Raw genomic sequence first — 26,224 nt, 5'->3', positions numbered from 1 at the left:
CTTTTGTTTTGCTACAGACAGTGCATACATTTCTAAATGCCTGGCAACAGTGATCTGACGTCAGTCTAGCACACTCCTGAGCAGCAGAAATAGAGTGCCTTGTCAATGTGTTCTCCTTGTGAGAGAGCTAGCTACCTTATGCTAATGCAGGGGTAGGCTGTGTCTCAGACTTCCTGACTGCATAGGGAACTAAACACCTCTGAAGACAAGGTGCTTGGCCTAGCTAGAGAGGGGGGTTATAAACAGTAGTGGAGGTGGGAAGATGGTGCCTCACTGAGGGTGTGGTTCTGAGTGCAGCATTAGTGGTCTTCTGCAGAAACAAGAGGCCCCCCTGGGAGAGCCACAATCTTCAAAGGAAAAAAATACAATTGATGAGCTATTTCCATGCAAGGTGATGGTTCCCAGTTCCTGCAGGCGCTGTGGAGCTACCTACTATAGTTAGTTCAGCTCAGCCAATTGACAGTAGCTCATCTCAGTGACTTCTGATTGTTCTGGGTTCCCACAGACGGGTATTCAGAATACAGAAGTTTTTACTAAAACAACAGGTATATGACATATTCAAAATAAAACGGGTGTGATGTGGCGTACTGAGAGAAGCCTGCAGAGGGTATTTGTTGCATTCTTTTGACATTTCTCTTGAACATTATTTTAAAAACTGAATGGCCAATTGCCCACTTTTAAACTTTTGTACTGCTGCTTATGGCTTTGAAAAGGAAAGATGTCTTGAGTTGTAGTTTACTTGCAGATCTGTACAGATCCTTATAAATCATGGGTGTGAAAATACCCCTTTTGTTTTCACACAGTGCAAATAGAGAAAACATCACTGAATGACGAGTTTATCTCATGTTCTGTCTCTTTGTTCTTGAGGAGCTAGTTTTTCATATAGAAGACTGAATCTCTCCTGTAAATGTGAGATGAACTTTTTATTGATGTTTGCTGCAGAAATATTTGAAGCAGGCAAGGACTTCAATAGGAAATAACTTTGCATAAAATTAAATTCTGCAAGCGAACTAGTCAGCCATGCAAAATGCCGTTTCTCCATGTATTTATGTTGAACTGTTCTCTTTTGCTGCTGCTGAGGAACCAGCCCATAGGTTCCAAGGATTACAGACTGTGCTGTAGCTTTGCCAAAAAATGGTCCAGAGGACAGTTCCTGTTCTGCAGTGGAGAGCATTCTGTCCTTCCAGAAATTAGATTATTCCCTGCTGAGTCTGGGACAGGACTATTGTTTTCCATGCTGATCTCGTAGTGGCACCTAGTGTTTAACAGATAGAATAGCGTCTTCTCCCAGACTTTGAGACTGCAGTAACCTTGAGGACTTCCCTTGATCTCTTATGCAGAATTGCCACTCCCACATGAGGGCTGTAGGCGTAGACCTTTTACAAGAAACAGTTTCTAATGCCCTCCCTTTCCCTACATCGCAGTACTTTCCTTTGATTCTTATATTTAGCGAGTCTTTTCTTTGATATATTTATCATTAATTCTCCCTCTTAGGGACTTATGATCTTCCCTGCCCTCAGTGCTACTTTCCATTTCCCCATAGCAGGGATTTCTCCCTCCCAGTACAGCTGTAGAAATTTTGCTTTTTTGGAGGGATGAAAAAGTCTATTGGACTCTCTGTTAAAATAAACTTCATGCTCTGGGAGCAACAAGAGAACAAAGGGGGCATCTATTACCATTACTGAAATGACAGAAAGTCTCTGTTCTAGCTCTGTACCCCTTTCATGAGATTTGTATGGGAAAGGAAGAGGAATAAGGCAGTACATAGAACAGCCATGAGAAGCAGAGCATAAGTTAAGAGATGTATTAGGGGTTTTTGCCAGAGGTCTTCAAACCTCTAGACTGTACTGATAATAGGTGTTCATTATTTGCCTGTTCCAACCCCCTTCCTGCAAGGAGTGAGAACCAAGCCTACTTTCTCCCCTTTTTCTCTTTTTTCTCCCCTTTACAAAAGAAAAAGCTCTGCATTTGATGTTCAGTACATTATTATATCGTGTGGTGGATGCACTGCCCAGAGACAGCGTACTATCCTGCAGGTATATGTGTGCAAGAGAGATTCAAAACTTAGAATGTCACCTGAACATTTATTTCCAGAATGGAGAGGTTCCCAGAAGTGTTCTACCTCTGGAGAATCAAAACTGAATAAGACATTACAAGAAATTTCCTTTAAAAATGAAAACTTCTTTCAAGCCTGAGAGAATTGACTTACCAAGAACACATTTAAAGCTCTGATGACAGGCTCTTATCAGCAGCACTACATGCATCAGACAGTACCCTAGAAAAAGTGATTATTGTATTGTTACTGTTCCTCAATTTTAGCTCTCCATAATATGAATGTGTCTCTTTCCTCTTCTTTTTTTCAGCAAGAAGAAAGGGAAATAAGAAAGTTGAAGAAAAAAAATGAAAAAATAAAACTCATAAAAAGAAAGTATTAGATGAATGGAGAAATTCTTAGGGCTATGAAATGTATCATTTATTCCTGTGCAAATGGAACTGAGTCATAAGAAGCAATCGGTCTTTATTTTTTCTTCTGAAGTATGCATCACAATACAATTTTGTGCTGTTTTAGAGTGTTTCCTCTAAAGATCTCAAAGCTTCTTATGCAAATAAATTAAGACCTGTAAATAAATACAGGGTTTTTCTTTTTTGGGGGTACAGGGAATATACTACATCCAGAACCCCTAAGTTGTAAATTAGTACTTTTGAAGAATTGCATGTAGTCATTAATTGTTTCCAGCAAAATAAAACATATCCACATCTTTATAACTAAAATACATACTATTTTAAGCAGAGATTATTCTGATCCACAACATTCATATTTGAGTATAGATGGGTGACTTCTTGGGTGTTTTTATTGTTTATGGTCATGTCTAGAAACAGCAGAGTTTGGTGTTTTAATTTATCAGTCCTAAGATCTAGACTTCATTTTTGTTTTTACCAGCATTGGTTTATTATGTGAGAAATAATTACATATGACAGAGGAGACAAGCAACTCGAACTCCAGTGACATCAGAGTCAGGTCCTTCCACTTTTGTTGCTCTCCATCCATCTGAATCTGTATCTTCCCATCACCAACCAAATCTCTTTGATGGTTTTGTCAGTAAGCAGCCTTTGAAATAAAGCAAAAACAATTACTCTTTTTTACAAGATGCATCTGAACTCCTTAGGAAAAAACACTCTACCCCTGCATGTGGCAGGCTTCCAACTTATAAAGGTGTTTTTAGCTTTCAGGTATCCTAACTCCTGAAATCAGAGGCTTGATGTTTTAGTAATTCTTTTCATATAGGCTTCCCAGGAGCAGAGGAAGAGAAAGAGTACTGTTTTTTAAAAAAAGTTTTATTGATTGCAGTCTGCTGAAGACAACTGTGACATCTGCACATGTCTCTTAAGAATTATGGGAAGCTCATTTCTATCCTTGGAAATTTTGATTAAATCTGACCACACTACCCCCTGCTGAGGACACTTTCGGGAACAAGCTCTTCAGACATTAAAGATGTAAGAGATACATTAAATATAAAACAGTCGATATCCGTGATTCAGCTCTGATGGATAGATACCACAGGCATTGCAAGGGGGCTTCTACTAATAGGCGCTTTGGAATTAGCCAGTGATTCTTAATGAAAATGCCTGCCAGCACTTCCTCCTTTTAATCTTTCACATGATCTCAAAAAGGAGGGAGGAACAGGATCAGTGGAACAAAAGTAAGAGTAAAATCTAAATCCAGAGATTACAAGATGTCTCTTGGTAGCTACTGTTTTATTGCAGCTGTGCATAGTGGCTCCGGTTGAGGGTTCTGGCATACGTGGTAGAAGAGCAACAGGGATATAGAGGTAAGAAAGACTCAACCAGGATTCACACTGGTGTAGATAAGCAGACTGTCTAAAATACCAAACTACTGGCTAGAGCGAAATGTATCCCTCCCTGATAAACATCACTTGCTGTTCATGCAGTTACACTCAGGAAAAACTTTGCTGAAATCTTGATCTTATTAAAGTCAATCTGAGCATTACTACTGACTTAATCTCTCAACTCCTCAAGTGTTGGCAAAACATCTTTCTACCTGTTTCTGGTGTTAAAACAAACTTCCATCACAGCTTTCCTTGCCATTCCATGCTTTGTAAATACAGAGTAATTATGTGTTCAGTAATGTTTTCCTTTATCCTTTAGTCCTTAGCAATGGATTGTCTCTTAGCGGTGAATGAAGAATGACACAATAGCAGCAATAACGTCATTTATTTTTCTATCAGGAAATTAACTGAGCTCTGTTGTATCTCACTGATTATAAAACCGGTTTAATTTTCCATAGAAAATGGGAATAATATAACATAATAAAACCCACAGTACATTGGCATTGAAATTAAGGTATTTTATCAGCAGTAACAAAACATTTATCTCCACAATAATTATTCAGTAAGATAGGACAAGGATTTCCAAGCATATTCACAGTGCGAATGGTGTCATAAAACAGATTTTGCCCTGGGGACGTTTTTTCTATTGTTCCAAATCTAGCCAAATTCTATGCTTCCTTTTCACAGTTGCAGACCCTTTATGGAGCTGCCGTATGCAATTACTTACATGGAAAACAATATTAGAAGATGAATGAATATGCCTTTAATATAATTAGGAACAAGGGGCAGAAAACATAACCCTGTGACCATTTGGCTCTGTACAAACCATCAACAACTAGGTGAAAGAATAGCCATCGCTATTATGCCTTTTTCGTAGACAAATACCAGTTTGAGCCAGAGGAATTTAAGTGAACCCAGCCGTCATGAAAGTGGTCTTTCTTGAATTTATGTATAGAGTTCTTCTTCCAGCATGAAAATGGTCTTTAATAAAGTAGCAAAAGAGTAAAATACGGTGGTTAATAGAGAATGGGAATTTGGGATCCCTGTGTTGTGTCCCAGGCTCTGAAAACTTCTTTAGCATAAAGTTTTAAAAAATGAGATTTGCCTTCTCCCTTCACAGCAATTAGCCATGATATGTAGTTTTAAAAGGCAGTGCCAACTCAACTGTTCTTCTTCTCCAAGTTCTAGCTTCCCTTTATGAACCAGAGAAATGAGTTTCTCTAAGACCACTTTCTGTATCTTCTTAGTCTTTTGTTCCTTAGGCTGATTACTGTGAAGAGTGGAATGGAAATGGCATCAATATTTTTGAAGAGAGAGTTACTTGCTGCTTCCTTTTATCATTCTTAATTTGTAAAGCTCAAATCTACTCAAGTCAGTAACTGAGGAAGCTTTAAATAACCCGGAATTTAACTAGATACAAGTCTCACTCAGACACACACTCAGATTCCCTTCTCTCTTGATGTCTAGTGAAATAACAAGTCGTGCACGTTGACAATGGTCATTTTTTGTGGAAGTTTCTGGACTGTTTCAGTCACCCACTAAAGATATGATGCATCTGCTACTCTGGCAGTAGATCAGAACCTAAGTTAATGTAAATCCACGTAGAAACACTGACATCGGTGGAGAAATGCTCATTTACAGCAGCTGACTGTATTCTCCTGTTTCCTTAAATCTGCTGGCTTTACTTCATTTGGGTAGCGCATACTTCATCAGATCAGCTGTTGGCAGGACTAGGTTACAGAGATCTTTTCTCTTTCTTCACAAATTTTGTAATAAAAACCTGAACTACTAAAGATCTATTCCTGTTGAACTTTCTCATTCAGCTATTCCTAAGAAATAGTCCAAATGTCACTCCAGCAATTTTGAATTAGTTCAAATTATAAGATTTTACCCAAGGCCACTGACTTGTAAAACCTTTCATCAAACATGCAAGCAGTCTTTAAGACAAAGAGAATTGCAAGATAACCTCTGCCTATGCCTTTTTCTGACCCTTTTAAAAGAAACTCACAAGCAGGATAAAGCAATTTAATATCCAGCCATTGGGAAGGGTCTTGGCATCACGACTTGAAATACAGCATGAGATGATCTCCAAATGAAGTCAATGTCACAACCCTTTTTGACATCGCTGAGACCAACATTCAGTGAATAAAATGTGAATAGCAAGCAAAACAATTGATTTCAATGGAGCTGTGCTGATTTACATCCACTGAGGAACAAGATCACTGAATGAGTTACTAATATGAATAATAAAATATGGCTTCCAGCAGTAATTCATTCATGAGCTGAAGAGCTGGATTTGCTTCTGGCCCATGGGAATCTTTCTCGCTGCCTGTGGCAGCAGTAAATGGATTCAAGTGAATTATGGTTGACGAAGATAGTTAAAAACAATGTTACGAGTGAGATTTTTGAAAGCTCTAAAACTTCAGGTGTAATTTTCCGTTGTGTTTCATTTCAGGAATATTGGGTTTGGGATTTACAGTACTTACAGAAGTAAGGTATTGGCCTTTTCACGTTGAGCTGGTGCAGATAGGTAAATGAATGCATGTATCATGCTGGCATTGGCAGTACTGGACATATTTTTCAGTGTCATAAAGATGGTGTGACGTCTTGCGTGTCCTTATGAGGCAAAAAATGCTACTGAGCTTTGCAAAAGTATGATTTCATGACTGGTGCTTTGGTTTGCCTGGATGGGATTCATGCCTGAACAAAGGGAGAGATCACCATCTGGATAAAATGCAGACTAGATGGGATTATTCTTCTGTCTTTCCTTAATAAGGAACACATGGAGGCGGGGGGTAGGGAAGCTAAGCTTTGAAATTTTAATAAACTCAGACGTAAAAATACAAAGCTATTAAAATGGAAGCGTCAACTAAGTGATTACTCAGAACCTGTTCATCTGATTTAAGGATACATCAAGGCCAAAATTTTCAAAGCTGCCTGAGGGTTGTTGTAATCCCCATTCCTGTTTAACTGAAAAGGAGTCAGGTTTCAGCCTCAGATGGCTTTGAAAATTTTTGTACAAAAACATGAAACAGAGATGATTGCATTTCATTTACAGTTTCCCTGGACAAAAAGTGAAACCTATCTAACAAACCGTTACCCTAGTGAGCACCGTATTACCTCAGCTCAACAGTGGTATAATACTACTGAAGTCAACGGCTCTAGCCCACTATGTCTGAAGAAATGCAGTGCTAAATTTAGAGGGAATCCAGGGGAACTACATAGTTGTGTGGCTGCAGAAATATCCCATGCTATGGATACTAGCCATGACAGTTGCTGCTGATAATGGCAAGTAAAATCCTTTTGACTTTTACAAGAAATCTGTGCCTGCCTATAATTTGAATGCAGATCCTGAAGTCATGAACACTGGGAGATTTTGGACGTTGCTGAACCCAACTGAATAAGCCATGTGAAGACAGCATCTATGCAGCATCTGGATTTGAGCTAATAAGTCTGTGTGGCACAGTGTAGGGGACATGTCATGTCAGGTCTTTATTAACTGAGACATACACTGGCAAATCTAAACCTGAATGGCTTTCTGAGAAGATTACCGTTCCTACATGATTTTCAACAAGAATTAGCTTCGGAGGCATTTTTGAAATCCCTGCTATGTACCTATCAGCATTATTAAGCATCTAAATACCTTTAGAAATCTGTCCCCAAGATGTACATCAGTTGTGGAAAGGAAATCTCAGCTCCCCAGTCACCTAATTGCTTTTGAGATTTTTGCACAAAAGCAATGACTTTTACATAGCATCTTCTCCATTACTCCTCTTCTCAGAAATATTGTTTACCCACAGTTCTGCTTGTTTGTCATCCTAGGATATCCTGCAGGATAACAGTTTGTTATCCTATGCAATTAGCCTCCAGAGGAGTTTGCTACTCTAGCCTGTTCAGAGAAATACTGTATGCCCTGCATAAGAAGCAATTTATTCTATGTCCTGTAAATAAAACAATGAACCAGTGAATACTCATTCATCTTAGATCTTGGATCAATGCACAGATCTGTTACATAATTCTTTCAGTGAAGAAATTATTTCCTTCCATCACTGCAGGTAGAACAAACCGTGAGATGTAATTGCAGGAGAGGGATCTTGCAATGCATGAAGTGGTGTCAGTTACACAGTCCTTTGTTTTCTCTTTAGTCCTAAATAGGAGAAATAACTTCTGTACAAGTTTGTCAAGCTGTAGTCCCATGTGATAATTGAAACTGAGTTACAAACGTCAGTTTAGGTAATAGATGTTTGCCCTTTCTCACGGCTATGCTGGTGCAGAATAATCCAGAGATGAGTGCCAGTGATATTGGTGTCACATAAATAGTGGTTTAGTTGAGAAGCAGTTTAGAAACAGCCCATTAACAGAACACAAAAATGAACTAATGCAAACTAAATAACCAAACTAGCATTATCATATAGGCCTTTATTGACTTATTTGGATAACAAAATGCACAGTGAAATATTCAGCTCTGTGTGTGCGTGTGTGTGTATATAAAACTCAGCTGTGAGATCTTCAGATAACATGTTAAATATTATTTCATAATAAAACATGTACAGGTGGATGGGTAAAAACATTGTTTTCTCCTATTTGTGGTGTATGTATGTATTGCATATTTAATTATTTATATAGCATACTCTCCTGCCTTTTATTTATGGTTTCTGCTAGTGGCCAGAAAATAAGGGCCCAAATCTGAACCAGAGCATTCGTCAGCTGTGGAGATTGCGTAGTTAAATTAATGACGATAGGGCTTTAGTTGAAGTAGTAGTTTTTGGGTTGGTGTACTAAAGCAACTTATTATTTTGCAAAACAGCATGGATTCATTATTTCCTTGTTTTCTCCACTCTGTTACCACGCCCTTTCTTTTGCCTTGGATTGTAAGCCCTTTGATTCAAGTATCATCTTTTTGGTTGGTATGTGCACACAATCTAGCAAAATAGGCTAGTGACTGGAAGAGTTTTTTCATGTCACCACAGGAAATACCTTCTTTTCTTCTCTTTTCCATTCATCCAATGAAGATCGATACATTCTTTCACTATTGTAGTTCTTATTTTGAACAGGGGAGGGCACCAGAACTACATTTCTTCAACTCCAGTTACGCCACAGAAAGGAGATGCAGTTAGTGCTTCAAAGATGTTTCCTAGACACAGGTTGTTTTTCATGACTCTGTTAACTTAACATTGTGAAGTGCAAAGTTTAGACAGAGGTTTTCCTTCAGCAGTCTGATACTTTACCCAAAAGCAGTGTAACTTTTTAGTGCACTAAGAATGTGAATGAATCCCAGTCACCAGAATTCTGTACCAGCTCTGATCTGCAACATGATCTCAGTATTGTGATTTTGATGTGGTACATATGTAAACCAAGTTAATCTCTGATATAAGCTCAATTAGAATTTAACTATCCTGCTCCTGTGTGGGGCAAAGAAGAACAGGGTTCATACTGTTCAGCATTAACTGCCTTGATTAAGTAATGCTTAAACATTGGAAGAAAGAAAGAAAAGAAAGAATGAAAGAAAAGATCATCCAATGCATTTTGTAATATTACTAAAATAAAAAGCTTTCTGAAATAAAACCTACCTTCAGCAATAGCTGAGATTGCTTATTCCATATGCCCCTGACATTTGCAAATCATTACATTTAATGAATCATTCACCAACTTTCCCTACTTCAGTAATAAAACCAGCTGCTCTAGTTACTGCTTGTCTGTCTTTCATGCTTTGCTCCGTTTTTCATTTGCTGCCAAGAATTTGTTTTACCTGTGTTGGAAAATACTGGCACAGCTCAACCAGCTCAACTATAACATCAAGAATCTTAAAGTAAAATCAAGGTTCTAGGCTGTCAGTTAAACTCTTCATTAGAGAACCTCTAGCCAAAGGCCTTGGCACCCAGAATACGAGCTTCCTTTCAAAAACTCATTTCAGTGTCTTTGTGAATACTTTTCTCCTTTAATACTCTGGCTTCAGATCTAAGCACTCTCCGCAGTCCATCTTTTGTCATCTGCAAGATACTCATCAAGCTGCTTCTCTCCTTTGTGGGACATGATGCTATAGAAAGCCATTGCCAAGCATAAATAAAATGGAAAGAAAAAGAACTATCTTTACCAGAAAAGAAACAGATATTATTTGCTTTCTAAGGAGGGACGTTTTTACTGAGTTTGGAAGTTTGCACACATGTAACACACTGACGTGCAGAGAGGAATGTTCAGCTTGAAGCACTGAAACTTTTACAAGACTAACACTTAAGGCATCCCTAAAGCAGCCCTCCAGGGGCATATGGAGAGTTCCCTGGATGGAAAGGAATGCAGGGTGATGTAGAGAAGGCAGTCTCCTCTGCCTTGCTTTTTCTGCCATACAATGTAGAAGGATCACAGAAGGTCAGAGCAGAGGGCCCTAGAGCCACCATCACCCCATTTAATTGTGTCTTGATAACCTAAGTAAGTACTTTGCTCTTTGTGTTAAGGTCTCAAAGCACTTTGCCAAATTAAATTTCATAAAAAAGTCTGGATGGATCTCCCAGAGTAAAAGGATTTGCAGAATCCAGAAAAGAGTAAAGAAATACCTAAATACCTGCTCTTTGTACAGGCTTATAAGGTTGTTAGATGCCCCCCTCCCACGATGAAGAACACGACCCTATACAGTGCTCTGTACTTCCTGTGAGCCCACAGCTCACTACAGAAGCACTGTAAGCTCTACACTTAGTGGCACTACTACTAAGTCTTTAGCTGGAGGAACAGTAGGTTTTTGTGAATAAGAACATTGACTTCAGATATGTGCCAGTACAGCATTTGGTACATGGTTTGGCTGGGTTGAATTAGTGTTTTATAAATAACAATTTAGTTAACTAGTTCCAGCTTGCAATTTTTTTTTCATAACTTGTTCTACTTATTGACGTACTCTGTGTTGAAGCTTCAGGTGCCATTTAAGTATTAAAAGAGCCCATTCACATCTCTGACCTTTAAACTGCAGTGATCTGACATTCACTGGTTTAGATGTATGCATCTGACCATAGATAGGAATGTCTCAGTCATGTCATGAGCAGCCCTTGTGAGATCAAAACGTTGTTTTAGAGAAGAGTTTGGCTGTTGTGGTGGAAACTGCGTGTAACGTTACATGTGTATCACCACGGCTAGATGACTAACTTACTGTGCATGTAACAAATTCATGGGCCACACATTCTTGACAGAGACAGATCACCAGGTATTGTTAAAAATACAGTATATTGTACACTGGTAGTGTGGCTAATAGTGATATCAAATGTCCTTATGTCTGAAATCCTGCCTGGCAAAGAACAAGTTTATTTGTTGGAGAGAGCAAATTAGCAGTAATTAATTCATATTTGTATTATTCTACCACTTAGGGGCGCCAGTGAAGATCAAGGCAAGTTAAACCTGGTGAGAAACACAGGTGAGAAAGTCTGTAGTATGATAAGCTGTTCTGAACACATGAGAGAGGTAGGCTGGGAATCAGAGAGAGAAGTGATTTGTCCACAGCCACACAACAGCTGAGCAAATAGAGCTACCCCAAGTGCTTCTCCCTTGTAATGTAAAATAATAAGATTATCTCCCCAAATTTACAAGCTTTAGCGCAGTTAAACATGTGGTTAGACTTTTAAATATTCTCAGTGATCACAGTTCTCATTGACTTCCATGGGAGACAGGCAAACTGCAAAAATCAGACACTAATAAAAATCAGACCTAGTTTCTTATGACCCCCCCTGGTTACTTATGAGATAAGGTCAGAACCTGGGTCTCTTCAGGTCCAGCCTACTTCCCTGTTTGGACCTAACTTTCTGTAAAGAGTCTGCCAGTGCGGTTTGCAAAGGTGCTGGTTAATTAAGGCTCTAAGCAGTAGGTGTTAGTGAAAACCCCTCTCCCAGACAACCTAACTACACAAGCCAGACAATCTGGTTAAGGTCAGAACCTCAGACCCGCATTGCAGCATCAGGGTAGTTACACAGCATGTGGCTCTGTATCACCAGTTTTAAACAGCTTAGCAAGTCCCACTTCACAGCACTGAAGTCAAATGGCAGTTTACATCATAAGGCGCCAAGTCAATCTGATAAACAAGAACACTGTGTCTTTTGCAAAATGCAGTCCTGTGACCGTTTTTCCAAATGCTGGGAATACTTTTTAAATAATCCTTTTATTAATTAAAGTGTATAATTTTGTTAATAGTGGGGAAATACCCCCACACATACAATATTTATTGGTATACTGAATAGCAATAACGAGGACCATTTCCCACCAACCGTGACTTCTCCCGCCGCCACTTTTCCCCGGTGTTTGACTTTATTTCCCCCCAGCGCCCCATTAACATGCTGCGCAGCCCCGCGCAGAAGTGGCAGCGAGCGCCGAGCCGGGCCGGGGCGGGGCGGCTCCGCGGCTGGAGCGCTGCCCGGGGCGGCCAGGGCAGGGCAGGGAGCAGGTGATCCCCGCCGCAGCGGAGCGGAGCGGGTAAGAGCCGCCTCCCTCCCTCCTTCCCTCCCCTGCGCCCTCCCTCTCCGCGTCCCCTCCCCTCCCCTCCCCTCCCCTCCTCTCCGCGCGGCGCGGCTCGGCGCGGCGGGGGAGGCAGGAAAGTTGCGCGGCTGCCGGGAAGTTTCGTAGCATGGCGGAGCGGCCCGGGGCGGCCGGCCCGAGGCAGCGCGGCGGGGCGGCGGCGGGCGAGCGGCCGCGCTGAGCCGAGCCGAGCCGAGCCGAAGCGCCCGCCGGCCGGCATGGCCCGCTGGATCCCCACCAAGCGGGAGAAGTACGGGGTCGGTGAGTGCCAGCCCCGGGCTGCTCGGGCACGCCCGCCCCGGGCGGCGCGGCACGGCCCTGCCCGCCGGGGCTCCCCTTCCCCCGGCTCCCGCGCCCGCACCGTCCCCGCGCCCTGCGCGGCCCCCTGGAGAGCCTCCTCTCCTCTCCTCTCCTCTCCCCCCTGCACCGCGGCTCCCTGCTTCCGCGGCTGCTCGCTCTCCCCTCTTTCCTTGCACTGCACGTTCATTTGCCTCCCTTGTGTAGTCATTCCTTTTCTCCTGCACACCCAGGAGCCCGTGAGTGGTTTCTCCTGTCCTCCACACATTAAAAAAAAATTTTTTTAGGTTTCTGCCCTCTTCCACTTGCAAGTTTGGGCTGTGGGTATTCACTGGGACTGTACTTCTCTCTGGGCCCTTGGGTGTTGAGGAAGGGGTACCTGCTCCGTTCACACCTTTGGTGCTCTGGTTTCTGTGGTTCTGCAAGATCAGGGCTGACCTTTGTAAGTTTTCCTCTTCAGCATGTTTTACAGTAAAGAGCCACCTCTAAAGTAGCAGCAAAAATGTCCTTTTGCTCCCCAAAGGACATATGAATGGAAAAGATAATGGCAGGACATGAGTGTTGAAATGAGAGAATCCAGGACTGCGGGTAATATTTCTGCAGGGAGTGGGTATCTTGACAGGGTAGTATTTTGGTGCAGGGGAAGGAACAGCAAAGGCGTAACTGATACCTTGTACTTTCTGCCCTGTCTGCCTCCTTACATTTAAAAGGAGGTGGTTGAATGCCAGCTTACTTTCCCCTAGGAGGAACATAACCGATACTGTTGCTGATAAGTTCTCCTTTTCTTGAGAGCGTGACAAATTCGTACACAGTTCTGAGGTTGTGTGAGAGAATTGGACAGAGAACAGTAGGCAGGAAACCACTAATGACACAAACAACTTCTCATAGTTTATTTTAATGAAGAGTGATCTTGTTCCCTTGTGTTCTCCAGTGGACTTCTTTGATACAAGGAAAATTTGTGATTTCATGCTTGCAAAGCATTAGTTACTCTGGCTCCCATGAGGTTGTTCATTCAAGTTCAGTCCATGAGTTTAAAAGTGGAGAACCTCATCCTGCCCAATTTTGCACAGTGAATTTGGAGAAAAAAAGCTACTCACTTGATTTCAAAGTGGCTTTGCAGAAAGACTGCCCACTTCTTGCAGGACTGTGGCTGAAGTTACCTTATCTAGTTTCTGCTCTGGTAACTGGAAGGGTGTGGAGTGCTGTACACCCTGAACTTTGTTTCTCTCTGTGTAGGTAACAGCCTAGGCTGTTTATTGTGATGTGGGAGCCCATGTATATGACTTGGTGAGGTTACTCTGAGCACCAGGAATTTTAAAATTTTGACATTATTACCTAATCTGAATGGTTGGGCTAGATTGTGAATTTTTTTTAGGCATACTTTTGTGCAAGGCTGTGCTATCTGAAGAATGGCCTTGGGCAGTAGGATGAATCAGAGGCACTACTCTAATCAACGTTTTTTCTTGCTTCCGGGGTGAGTTTTTGTTGCTGGCTTGAGCCAACTGCTGGTTATGACATCTCGTCTCCCACAAAGGGCGCTGGCTTGTGAGTAAGCAGGGTGGAGGCAGAACTGCCACTTCCCTTATGATCCGATGAAGAAGCGTGCCAGTGAGAAGTATCCCCCTTGCTTCTGTATGTTCAGACAGCTGTGTGAAAAAGGATATTTATCCTCTGTACACAGACATGTGAACCAATCTGAAGTACTGTCTGTAATGCTTCAGCTCTTGCATTTAATTCATAAGCACAACTAGTAGGGTTAACCCACAGGCAGTAAACAGAATTATTTTGCAGTCACTGACTTTATCAAGCAGTGTTTGCTGCATGGTGTTAATGAGTCTTACAACTTTGTCTGTCAGTTTCCTTTCTAAGGTTGCATCCTGGGCTGTGTTAAAACTTTGCGCTTCGGTACCAGTCCTCTATTTGTTTTTGTGCTCAATTTTCCTATCAGAAATGATAATAACACATGCTCATCACAGGAGGGTTAAGCATATATAAGCACTCTATCTTTTTGTGGGATCTAGATCCTGGTTTGTCGGCTCACTGATGTTTGGAACAGAGTGTGGACTGATTGTGTGAGATGGAAGAGGTCCACTGCTGTACGGAAAAGACGGGGTTAGAGCAGAGGCATTCAGCTTTTTCTCCTGATGACTCAGTCTCAAGAAGTTGATGTGGGTTGAAGGGAGAGTGTGAGCTCCTTGGGCCACTTACCTTGGTTAGCAAGCAGATTAACCAAGGGTTGCCTGTTAGTACCCATTACAAAGGTGGTTGTAATGAGGGACTAGGCAGTGCCTCTGATTTGTGTGATACAAGCCATTAGATGGTAGCAGCTTTCATTCACTGGTAGTGTGGGCAAGTTCATAGTTGTGAAGTGGAAGGATACAGGTTTCTCTGTTCTGTTTTCTGTTTTTAAAGAAAGAATGCAAGCATTGTGGCTATTAGTAATCTATGTTCTTAAAACTAATGCAGAAGTATTTTTGTGTTTATTTTAAACACAACCCTGTAAATCATACCAGCACAATAAGAAATTCCAAGAAGCAAGCAGCGTGATTCATTGTCACTCATCTGACTGTTGCAGTTCTGCTCAGAATGGTTTATGTCCTGGATTATGTTCTACAGATTTGTTGACTGCAGGGTCAAACTGATTTCCTGCCACCTAGCAGTCACCAGGTTTAGACAACTGAGGACAAAACTTCTACCTTTAGCATGGATACCACAGATAGCGTACATGCTTAGTTTGAAATGGCATACAGCAGAGAATGTGAGACTAGACATCGTAGCAGCTTAGGAGAAGTGTACGTGAGAGACAAACAGCTTGCATTTTCTTGCTCCCGTTGAGTTCCAACCCAACAACAGATGGGAGTTTGGGAGTTTCAGCCTTGTAGAGGGATAAAAAGACTGCTCATCTGATGGGCAGCATCTCGCCTCTTTAAGCAACAGCATTTTCTGGGTCTCAATAAGTGTTGTCTTCCAGCATGCTTAACATCTAATTTGGGAAGGAAAGATGCAATCTGGTGCATCTTTCTTGAAAGTTTGTCAGTCTTTTCTCCCAATTAAATGAAACAAGTTATCCGTGGGCTACTTCTCCTCTCAAAAAGGTGTCATTTGCAGAATGCCTTTCACACAGATATACATATACCTGCTTTGGTAGAAGGAGTTTGTTTTGCAGCTGCAGTTGCAAACTGCAGTTTGACTTCCTGCAGTTTTTAATGGAACATTTTTTATTATCTGCTTGGTTTAGAATGATTAACTTACAGCAAAAGGGATCAGCAATAAAATTATTTTTCCTGCTTGATCCTTTCCTTCATATTCAATTTTGAAGGCAAAGTATGATGGTGATGCAGTTTAATTTGCCTGAAGGTTACTCTGATCAAGGTTCATTTGATTGTGTCCCTTTCTCCACTAAATTTTTGGTGGAAGAAATGTGTTAATGTCCCCTGCAGTGCCTCATTAATCAAATTAAAAGGTCAGGGTGGAATTGCATGCTTTGTTACTCGTTTTGAAATAGATATGTCAGTAATATTGTTAGGGATTATCATTACCTCCTCTGAAACGTTTGAGGTGTTTGCTGTCAGGATTGAAGTATTCTGAAGAGTTTAAAGTCTCTAAAAGAGTAACACAGGCTTGCATTAACCCTTCATTTTAAGTTTATTACACTTCCATTGTGAAAAACAGTTCTTATTTCTTTGGTTGTCATCTGTTTTTAACATGTAAGTACTCTTTGTGGACTTGAAAAGATTGAATTAATGTTCCAGTATTTGGAGTCCGTGGAATCTTAAGTTAGTCTATTCCAGTATAAATCCAGGCTGCTATCAGAAGAAGCAGTCTGACCCCTTCTTTCTGCTTCTTGCCTCATGCAGTAACAGTTCAGAAAGCAAGCAATAGCAGTGTGGTAAGCCAGATCAGGGAACTGAGCAAGCTCAAAGCAAATTTGGAAATGAAGTGGTGAATTTGGGCCCAGAACAGTTTCCAGATGAAGGTAGTGATGCCTCAGGCACGCATGCTGTCTGTCATCTTTGACTGGGAAATAACAGGGTGAGATGTGTTTGTTTGCAGTTATGTAGTTTGATCTATGTGTGCACCTATGTTCAACCAGTTCACAAATCTGGTCTTCCAGGATGAGTCTTAGAGCTCTTTCAGTGAGACCTCGGGTAATAATTTCTCAAGGTCCAGAATACCTTGTATTCAGGCAAGACCAGTGGCTTGTACCTGCGTTTCAAGAGATAGCATATGGCTATCTCTTGAAATGTAAATTTACCCTTAGTTTTGGGATAGCTGCTGTTTCATGGCGCTTGTATGCCAGGACTAGGAAAGGACTGGGAAGGTTATAGTGTCTGGTCCTCTGCAGTTGCTGGCAGCTTATAATGGCTAATGGAGAATTCACTCCATAAACCACAAAATGCTTCAATCCAACATCAAGCTGAGAGCTTGCAAAAAAGACCAAAAGCCACAAATTGTCATGTCTTACGTTCTCTCCAAATTGTTAAATGCATATCTTAGTATGGTGTTATAAGTCCACAAAAACTTCACTGGTCAGTGAGGTATATTAATACATTGTTTGTATTTTAGTAAACCTTATAGGTGCTGAATAAAATCAGTCATGTTTTGTTTAGAAAATATCTTAACAAAATGTTGGGTTTGCAGGTGCAGGGAAGCTAGTTGGTTAGTTAGTCTGTGTTTAGGAAGTGTCTTGATCTGAACTGGTGTGTTTATTAAAAAAACAAAAAAAAACCTGAGAGACTTCTGGGCATCTTTAGTTCCCAAGCTTTCTCTGCCTCTTCACCTCTTATTTTAGGGAGTTCCATTTTATACTTTAAGTTTGCAAATAAATGGGTGGCTGTTTGAAAGGTGATGGTTTATTTTGATCCAGTTCCAAAAAAAACATGGCCACTTGCCATAGATAAAATACCTCAGCCATGTAACTGAAAGAAACTATTTGCAAATAGCAGACTTTTGAGTTTCAGTCTATCATCTTTTATTTTGATTTTTTTTTTCTTTTTTGAGTGGATTTTGTGGTAAACTGGCAGGTAATTACCCCTAATAGTTGTTGGTGACCTTTTAAACCCATTATATTCTTGTCTGCTGGAGGGGCCAGGGCATAGGTCTATTCTTGTAGCAAAGAAGGGTTTACTCTATTGAAATATCATGTGGCGGTTGAGTTACAATCAGCTGCATCATGTCTTAGGAATGGCAGTAATTTTTCAAATGTAAACCGGGGCTTGCCAGCTACGCTTGTGATTTATGTGAGCAGAAATGCAAAGGATCAGAGAGGAAGAGACAGTGCTGCAGAATAAGATTTTCTTACTAATGATTTGATTTGTGGTAATTTCTGATGTGCTTGGCCATCAGGTCTTGGCTTCAGGTTCAGATTTCATATTTCTTCTGTAAAGTTGTCTTGAAATACAGTCTGTGATCAAAAGAGTTTCACAGTACTGGTAGTACATCATGATGATGCACTGTCAAATTAGAGCAGAACTCCTATTTGTTTCAACTTGCTGCATGCCTTGCGCTAGCTCTCCTGCAGAATGCTTCTGACTGGTAACTGAAGTCCACTGTTGTGCAACAGATTCCCGACAAGGGCTCCAGAAGGCTGCAAGAGTCTGGCTACATAGACCTGATGGTATGAGTAGCCCAGACTAAGTAAAATTTCCATTTTTAGAGAAGTGTGCTTAAGGAGATCAAATACCATGCAAATGTAGAGCTGCATCAGGTTAGCTTTAGGTGAGATGTCGTTCAAAAAAAAGGGGGGGGAGAGGTATATTTATTTAAATTGGCATATATCTCTGCATCGATGCATTCCAGTTTTAGAACAGGCTTATTTAGATGCATGTTAATTCAATTAGGAATAGGTTCAAGCTGAACTGAAAGCCCATTCTATACAGTTAATCATTGCCATGTGGACAGTCATGCCTTTTTTTTTCCCCCAAAAGAGAACTTAAATCTCCATTCTCTCCAGTACAAGTTTATGTACAGTGTAAAATTTTTGTGCACCAGGCGTAGCAATGCATATTAACCTTTTTTAAGTGGGATTCAATCTTCCTCTCTTGAATTTTGACAAAAGGACTGAAAGGGGAGCAAGAACAAGTCGTGTTGCATCTTACTGTCTCTTATTGAAGTAAATAAAATGTGTATCAGACTAATAAAATGCATATCAGACTCTGCTTAGAGAAATATTTAGATCTTCTCCCATACACAGTAAATTAAAAAAATCCATATTTAGCTTTATGCTGTAATGGATTTTTTTGGCTCTAGACTGGACTTCCTTGTGTGATAAGGATAGTAAGAAGTCTAGACTTTAGTATTTAAAGTGAGGTTAGAGGTTTTTAAAAATCCTTACCTGTTTGCTAATAAAATTCGATATAAATTCAATCTCTAGAATTTAATAGCCTTAGGATCTGTTCTCCATGGAGGCTAAACAGTACTTGTTTACTTTGACTTGAGTGTTTTACTTACCAGTTTCCTCAAATTGGGCTTTTGGAGTTTTAATGTGTTTTAGTAAAAGCCAAATAGCACTCTGCTGCCGCTTATTTCTTTCCATGATAGAAAATGAAAATAAAATCAGTTTAACTTCTTAGTTGTCATGCACCTGCAGTGTTTGTATTGGAACCAGTACAGGGAGATGTTGTAATTACAGAGCAAAGTGGTTTTATTTTTATATTATTTTAAATATATTAAAAATATAATATATATAATAATATATAATACAATAAATATATTTATTTTTATATATATAAATAAAAAAAAGCTTTCTTTTCTGGCAAGAGTGGAAGAAACTACTGCAAATCCAGTTCCCGTTGTAGATGTGACCCTTTTTCTCTGTATTGATAGAAACGTTCTCTATAGCTACTCTTTTTTTTTTCCCATTTGCCTTACTATGATTTGTGGCTACTGGTTGTCTTGAAAAATAAAATGCTGACACCATTGATAGCTAAGAGTTTGGTTCTTCAGGGCAGGACACACTTTATTGCTTAGTTAGTGATGGTACTTAATTTAGTTCCTCAGTTTTAATTGCTATTTCTGAAAGTTTATTGCTGTTTCTGAAGTTTATCTGGTATGAGAGTTGGCTGTGCTACTTTTTGCTTCCATAGTCCTTTCTCTTTTGTTAATCTGTATTAGTGTGAGTCTCTCTTCTTGCTTTTGGTGATTATTACCCAACTTCTTAAGTAGTTCCGTATGAAACTAATCTTGTGGACTTCAAAGGCATTGCTGACGTGAACAAGACTTGTAACCGTTCCTTTGCTTATTCTTACTTTGAGAAGTGGAAGCAACATTTTTAGAAGTGCCTTCTGACCCTTGGATGCTTTAGCTCTTGGATATCCATCTTAGAACACCATTAGCTTGATTTTCTTTCTTTTTTTAAAATCTATTTATTTATTTATTTACAGCTATCATACAGTTCATTTTCCTAACAATCAGGCCTCTTTACAAAGGCTCCCAATCTGTTTTTGAGGGGCATCCAGAACTGCTAGTTGCTTTCTAGGGTTTTCCTGAGCTGTCTCCTGTTTAAAAGATGTGGGCCCAATTGTTCAGAAGTATCAAGAGTCTGTAAGTGTCAGTAGTAGCTTCTGCTGGAGCCAGGTACCTTTCAGGAGCCTGCCACTTTCAAATTTCACATACATCTCATGCATATTCCTGTAGTTCTTTTGTCATAGGACTGTAATTTTGCACGATGCAAAGTGGAAATTAAAACCAGAAAGTAATTAATAATAGTTCCTAGTCCATAAATTGAGAAAGCTTCAACCAATGCCATATTGATCAAGAAACAGTAAACCTGTAATAATTTTTCCGTGTCACTGAAAAGTCAAAAAATTTAAATGAATTTACACACAAGCTTGATAGAGCTTCTTTAAGTCACTTCCTTTTTCGCTAATGTACTTAGCTTGACTGATCAGACATTTCTTTTTGTTAGTGTTTTTTAGGGGAAAAAGTCCTGTTTATGTAACCATGTTAAAGACTATCACAGCCAAGCTTAAAACTACCTTAGTCCAAAGTCGTAAACACATTTATCCCCTTGCTGCCAGGATGAGAACTGTTTTCAATGCATTTAATTTGTGTTTGAATGCCTAAAATACCTCAATGAATATTGGTGCATTTGCCAGGAAACCTGTACTAATAAAACCAGAACATAAACGTGAATTACTAGACAGCTTTCTAGGTGGCTGGTTCATGGTCTGCTTTAAAGACCGAAGATAATACAGAGTGCTAGTTTGGTACGACTGCAAATACAATATAAGTTTTCAGTATAAATGATAAAAATGTCTTTCTGGTATGGTACAGACTGTACCTCCTAGGAAGAGCTGTCAGAAATAGAGGTGGGGGAGCATTGTTTAAAGGATGAATTGCTCTGGCAGCCTCTTGAAGCTTTCAGATAGGTGTCCAGCACGCTGTCAGAATATACCTAAAAGAAGTAGTGATTGTTCTGTGAACATTATCCTGTTGCCCCATTTTATGCTCTCTAACTTTTGATGTGTTGCTGCAATGAAAGTGGACCTCCATCTGCTAAATGTTTAAATCTGGGCAAAAAAATGATTGCGATGTAATGGAGGTAGTAGGTTTTTTTGCTCTTGGGAAACTTGGTACTTTGATCCTCTCTAGTAATAAAGCAGTTTATGACTTCAGCTGTATAATTCTAATATTGTTTCAGTGTCATGGGCAAATAATGGCTAAGTTGTTCTGAAAAAGCTTTTTTTAAAATGCAGGAGTAGCTTGAATTGGAGTGCCTTGCAGCACTCCAAGTTTGCGGTGCTCTGAGAATGTAATGGGGGCTTCACACTGAATAGAGATGGAGCTTAATGGAAAGGAATAAAGTGGCTCTAGAAGAAGAGGAAGGCCGCAATGCGTGGTACCTAGCATGGTACCAAATGCTTCATCTCCTTGCATCTTGTGCATTTGAGTTGAGATCGATGTGCTTACTGCAAATTTGAGCAGGCTGTTCTTCCTCCTTTCTGATCAGTATTCCTGTTTGGCCTTCTTCCTTCCAGAGCAAGTCCCTTAGCTTCCAGCCAAGATTTCCTGTTCCTCTTTTTACATTATTCCTCTGCTTGCTATTTGCTTGTCACCTGAGATAGATGGCAAGATAAAATACTTTGGGATTAAAGGTCTCTGGAAATGTGAAATTGTGTATCTCACTGTGCAGTGTCACTTCTCTGTGTGTGGAGCCTGTGTCATTTTGCAAACATGAATCAATGAAACCAGACATCAGTTATGGGAGAGTAATCTGTTATGACGCCCATGTTGAATGAGAAGTGCTGAAGATACACAGGCCAGCTGGAATCCCTATGGTAATGCGTATTAGAAATTCTGCCTGTTAGTCCTGCAGCATGAGTTAGCTCCAGGTAGAGTTTCCATAGTGGTGCTGCCCTGTTGAGGGGAAGAGGCTTCTGGCAGCATATCCCCAAGTTTCTTGAATTGTAGTAAGCCAAGCGACTCTTCCGATGTTTTCTTATGGGAATTCTGGGAGAACTTGTCTGCCTCTTTCTCACAGGAGGCCTGAGAACGCTTGTGCCACACTAGTTTCTGGCTGGTTTTCTGGTGAGTTGTGTTTGCAGCTGATGAAATGGGCTCACTTTGACTTTAGATTCCCTGTGGGTCTGTCGGCTTGAGTTCAGGGTTGGTATGTGTAGGTGTGACCCTAGCGAGAGACAATGTGTAAGTTTGAACTCAGGTAAATTTTACAGTGAAAACTAGCCTGTAGGCACACTTGGGCTCTATGCTCAAATACTTTACTCATTAGACCTCCCTTCATATCTCCATCCTCACTCCCACTGGAAGTAATGTGTGCAGTGAAAACTCATTAGATAGTAACACTTGTAGTTCTGTACAGTAGTAATTTTTCATTTCCTTTGATGTCTTGCCCGGTAAGAACTAGGACAGCAATTTAAAGCCAGTGGCAAAAATTCACTTAGTTCTTTTGAAAGTGCCACCCACTTTCAAGTTGAGAATTAGCTGAGTGGTGCAATTTATCAAGTGATGGATTTCGTTTTTGTTTGTCAATCCGCTTGACAATTTTGTTGCAGAAATTGATGTTGCACTTTCACTTTCTTCGGATACAGAACACTTGCAGGATTGGGGGGAGGGGGGTTACCTACAGACTTTGTGGATACATTCAGTTGCAATTGTGTATGCATTGTAAAATGAGCCTCACTTCACAGAAATGGAAACATTTGAAATAGGAGGTTGCTTTTGTGAAAACTGAAGTTACACCCTCTAATAGGTATGTGCAGTGGTCAGAATTGGAATGTAAGTACCACAGTAGATATTCAGAAGTTCATAGATACGAAACCTGTTTTGCAGAGGACAACCTGAAGAGTGCTTATGTGCACGTTCTTTTCCAAGTCTCTCCAAAATATGGAGCATTAAGAATGTGCATAATATTTTACTGAGTTTTACTGAGTTCTCTGATACCAGTAGGCCAGCCTAGCTACAAACCAGGTTTGGATTCATTCAAAGTCAGTGGGAAAACTGTGGATTTCTGTGTTTATGTGATGGATGAGACTGTGTTATTGGGTTAGAACTATTGCTCTAAAGGACAACGCTATGATTTAGTGTATCTTTGGGAGAATGTTCATCTTTCAGGCTAGGTGTTACTGCTCAGATTTCAAAGAGGCAAAATAAACCTGCAGGCCATGGAAGATGAGCACCTTAAAATATCATCAAGCACCCTTTAACCTGGTAAGATCTGTAAGTCACCTGCCATTATGGTATCTGGTTCTCATAGCCTCACCAGTATATGGAAAGGAAAACCTTGTCTTGTATCCTGCATGTTGGGAAGGTCATTGTGTCACAGTGAAAGAGTGGTTGAATGTATACTGTGGTAAATAAAGTAATTAGCACAGTAAGTAGATGTATTTTGTGATATTAGAGCTGGTAAAAGATGCAGCTTTGATAGCACCAGGATCTGAGGTTTCTCTGTAGCCGTTGTAACTACCACATTGGTAGCCGTTGTAACTACCACATTGGTAGCCGTTGCTGCACCTTTGCTCTCTCACCCAGCTTTCTCCTGCTCAGAACAGACTACTGCTAACACCTGAATGGCAATTTGGAGTCACTGGCTCCTTTTCTCAGCCTCAACTAAAGGAGGGTTTGCTTATTGAAATAGCAAGATCTTCTGGCAGCAGGTTAGACAACTGTTAATTCAAGGGCTGTCTTTCAGACCCAGCAAGCCACACGTTGTCATCTTTATGTGCTTGGAAGCTGCTTTTGGCATGTGAGCTCCTGGTTGGCTACTCCTGCTTCTGTTCATTCCCCTTGAACACTGACATGCTTTTGCATGTTTGGTTTGAATTAGGCAGACCTGAAGTGAACTGTAGCCTTAAAAGCTGTTCTGCACTGTGGCTAACACTTCATGATTTTATCTTCCCTTTTTATATGTTTGAACACCTTAGACAGGCACCATTCTCATTGACTGCCGGAAGCAGATGGAGGCTGGGAGTGCAGTGAGAACAAAAGCTGAGGGCACTCCTTTAAACCAGAGCCTAGTTAAGTGTGCAGACAACCTTAAATGATTGTTGTAGAAAGAAGAATTAAAGGTGACCTGATAAAAGTTTACAAAATGATAAATCTGCGAGAGGTGGTAGATCAGGCTTTTTCTTTTTCCATCTAGGCCTCTGCAAGAGGGGACGTGTCATGATACTCCAAGACTGGAATTGCAGTTCTAGTAGTAGGAAATACATTTTGATATATCAAGCATTGTACTTGGCCAGAGATAGTACAGTCAGGAATAGGTTTCCTCTCACGCTACTTGTACCAATATATTCCTCCATTGGCTCGTAGCAGTCCCTCTTACTCCAGACGTGAGCTGAGACAGCTAATGCAGATTAATTCTTTATCTGCATTAAAATCCTTAAGAATCTTTTAGAGTGAAAATAACATAAGGAAGCAGAACACATTGTGAAGAAAATCTATTTAGCTAACATCTTGTGTGTACATTTCCTATATATAAGATAATGCATACTTACATACTATGACTCTTTTATGGATTATTCTGGTGCATGTCTTCTGGAAATTGTTTCAGAAAATTACTGCACGTGTAAGCACAGCTGAATTTTAAAGTCTTGGCTGAGACGGGTGGAAGGGCAAATGGAACTTCTACAGCTCACGTAACATTTGAGGCCAGACTGGGTTATTATAAACCCTGAAAGGTCTGAATTGAGTTGATTCTTTAGTCAGTGGGTGAAGTTAGAGTGGGTTCTAATGTCTGTATGAATGCTTGTCTGAGGATTTATATCTACCCTATGTTGCAGTGTAGATGTGCTCTGAGATCAGTCTGCTTTATTTTCAGAATGCTGCTGTGGCATAAATGCTTTGCACTAAAGAGTTGAGGGGAAGATGACTAATGGGGATTCTATAGACACGAAAAGATGGATTTTCCTTTTATAAAAGATTTTCCTTTATAATCAGTATGTCTCTTGTTTGAACAGTCTTGAATCATCTCAGCATGTCTGATCTGAATTTAGTAAAGGGTTCTAATTAACCTGCAGGCTAATTTGTCATTGGATCTGCTGCTTGCTCCAGAGCATTGCTCTGGAACTGACTGTGGTTTTGATCTTAGAGTTTAACATTGTAACAGACCTTAACATCAGCTTGTTGGAGCACTTCTGTAATGCTTGTGATGTCATCTCTTTTCCCATGGGCTGAGCGTGGTAGGTTGGGTTTGTCTAAAGCAATACAGGCCTTAGACTAAACCATTGATCCTAGCATATGTTCTATAGTATAATGAAGAGAAAGACAGAAATAACCCAACGTTGATGATAGCCTAACTAGAAGAGTCTTTCCTAGTCCCAAACCTGACAATCAGTTTCATTTAGTGTGTGCAGGACACTCTGCAAAACCTTAGATCACTAGGTTTCCCCACCTCCAGGATAATACTCTGTGATTCAGAGGAAATCAGAAAAATCTTAGCATACTTTTGATCAACTGTGCATCTGGAAAACACACCTCCTTGACCTCACAGGTGAGCAGCTAACACCTTGATTTAGATTCGGTTAGTAGCATAGGCTTAGGATGGAACTGCAGATGTTAGAAACAGGTTGTGGACAGGTGGATCTTCCTGCTTTTCTTGTGGTTCTCAAAGGAAAGGAATGAACATAGAGACTGACACTTGCAGAGTCCAAATTAGGAAGGCTCTGCCATATCCTTTTGCATAGGCAGGCTGTGTAATTTCTCAGTTGAACTCTTTTTTTTTTTTTAAACCAACCCAAAATGGTTTAAGGATAAGTAGAAGTCCTTCCAAATGTGTTGTGTGTGTGAGGTCAGTCTGAAACAGTAAGTATACAAGAGATTAAGGGTCCACTTTTAGTGCCTCAGATGGTTGACTCTGAAGCATAATGATGACTGGTAAAGTGTTTACATCTGAGTAATCCTGTTATTTTGGATTATTTGCATTCAAAATGCTAAGCATTCACTTGGAACTTTGCAGAATGGAGACTGAATGTCAGCATCAGCCAATTATGAGTAGTCATTTGTGGCATAATAATTCGTTAATGGGCATGTTTCACAGTCCTGAACCACGACTGACTTTTTTTTTTTTTTCTTTAAGAAATCTGACATACTACTCTTATTTAAGCTATTTTCAATTTTTCAGATATAAATTCCTG

The 26,224-nt window shown here is 40.3% G+C and overlaps 1 protein-coding gene across 2 annotated transcripts in view; it reads left to right on the top strand.

Annotated features, from left to right (window-relative positions):
* The window catches only part of DOCK5 (dedicator of cytokinesis 5), a 114,340-nt gene that overhangs the window by 11,406 nt on the left and 76,710 nt on the right, over window positions 1-26,224 (top strand). Inside the window, exon 1 of one of the 2 annotated variants that reach the window (XM_026122324.2) lies at window positions 12,357-12,596. The exons of the other annotated variant lie outside the window; for it this stretch is intronic. Coding sequence (XP_025978109.1) covers window positions 12,554-12,596 — 43 coding nt within the window. The 5' untranslated portion in view covers window positions 12,357-12,553. Of the gene's footprint in view, window positions 1-12,356; window positions 12,597-26,224 lie in introns of those variants that run through there. 2 annotated transcript variants of the gene reach the window in all.

Source organism: Dromaius novaehollandiae, chromosome 26, assembly GCF_036370855.1.
Source record: "Dromaius novaehollandiae isolate bDroNov1 chromosome 26, bDroNov1.hap1, whole genome shotgun sequence".
NCBI classification, from domain to species: domain Eukaryota; kingdom Metazoa; phylum Chordata; class Aves; order Casuariiformes; family Dromaiidae; genus Dromaius; species Dromaius novaehollandiae.
Note: the sequence above shows the minus strand (reverse complement) of the source record. Positions and strands in the feature narration are given on the sequence as shown.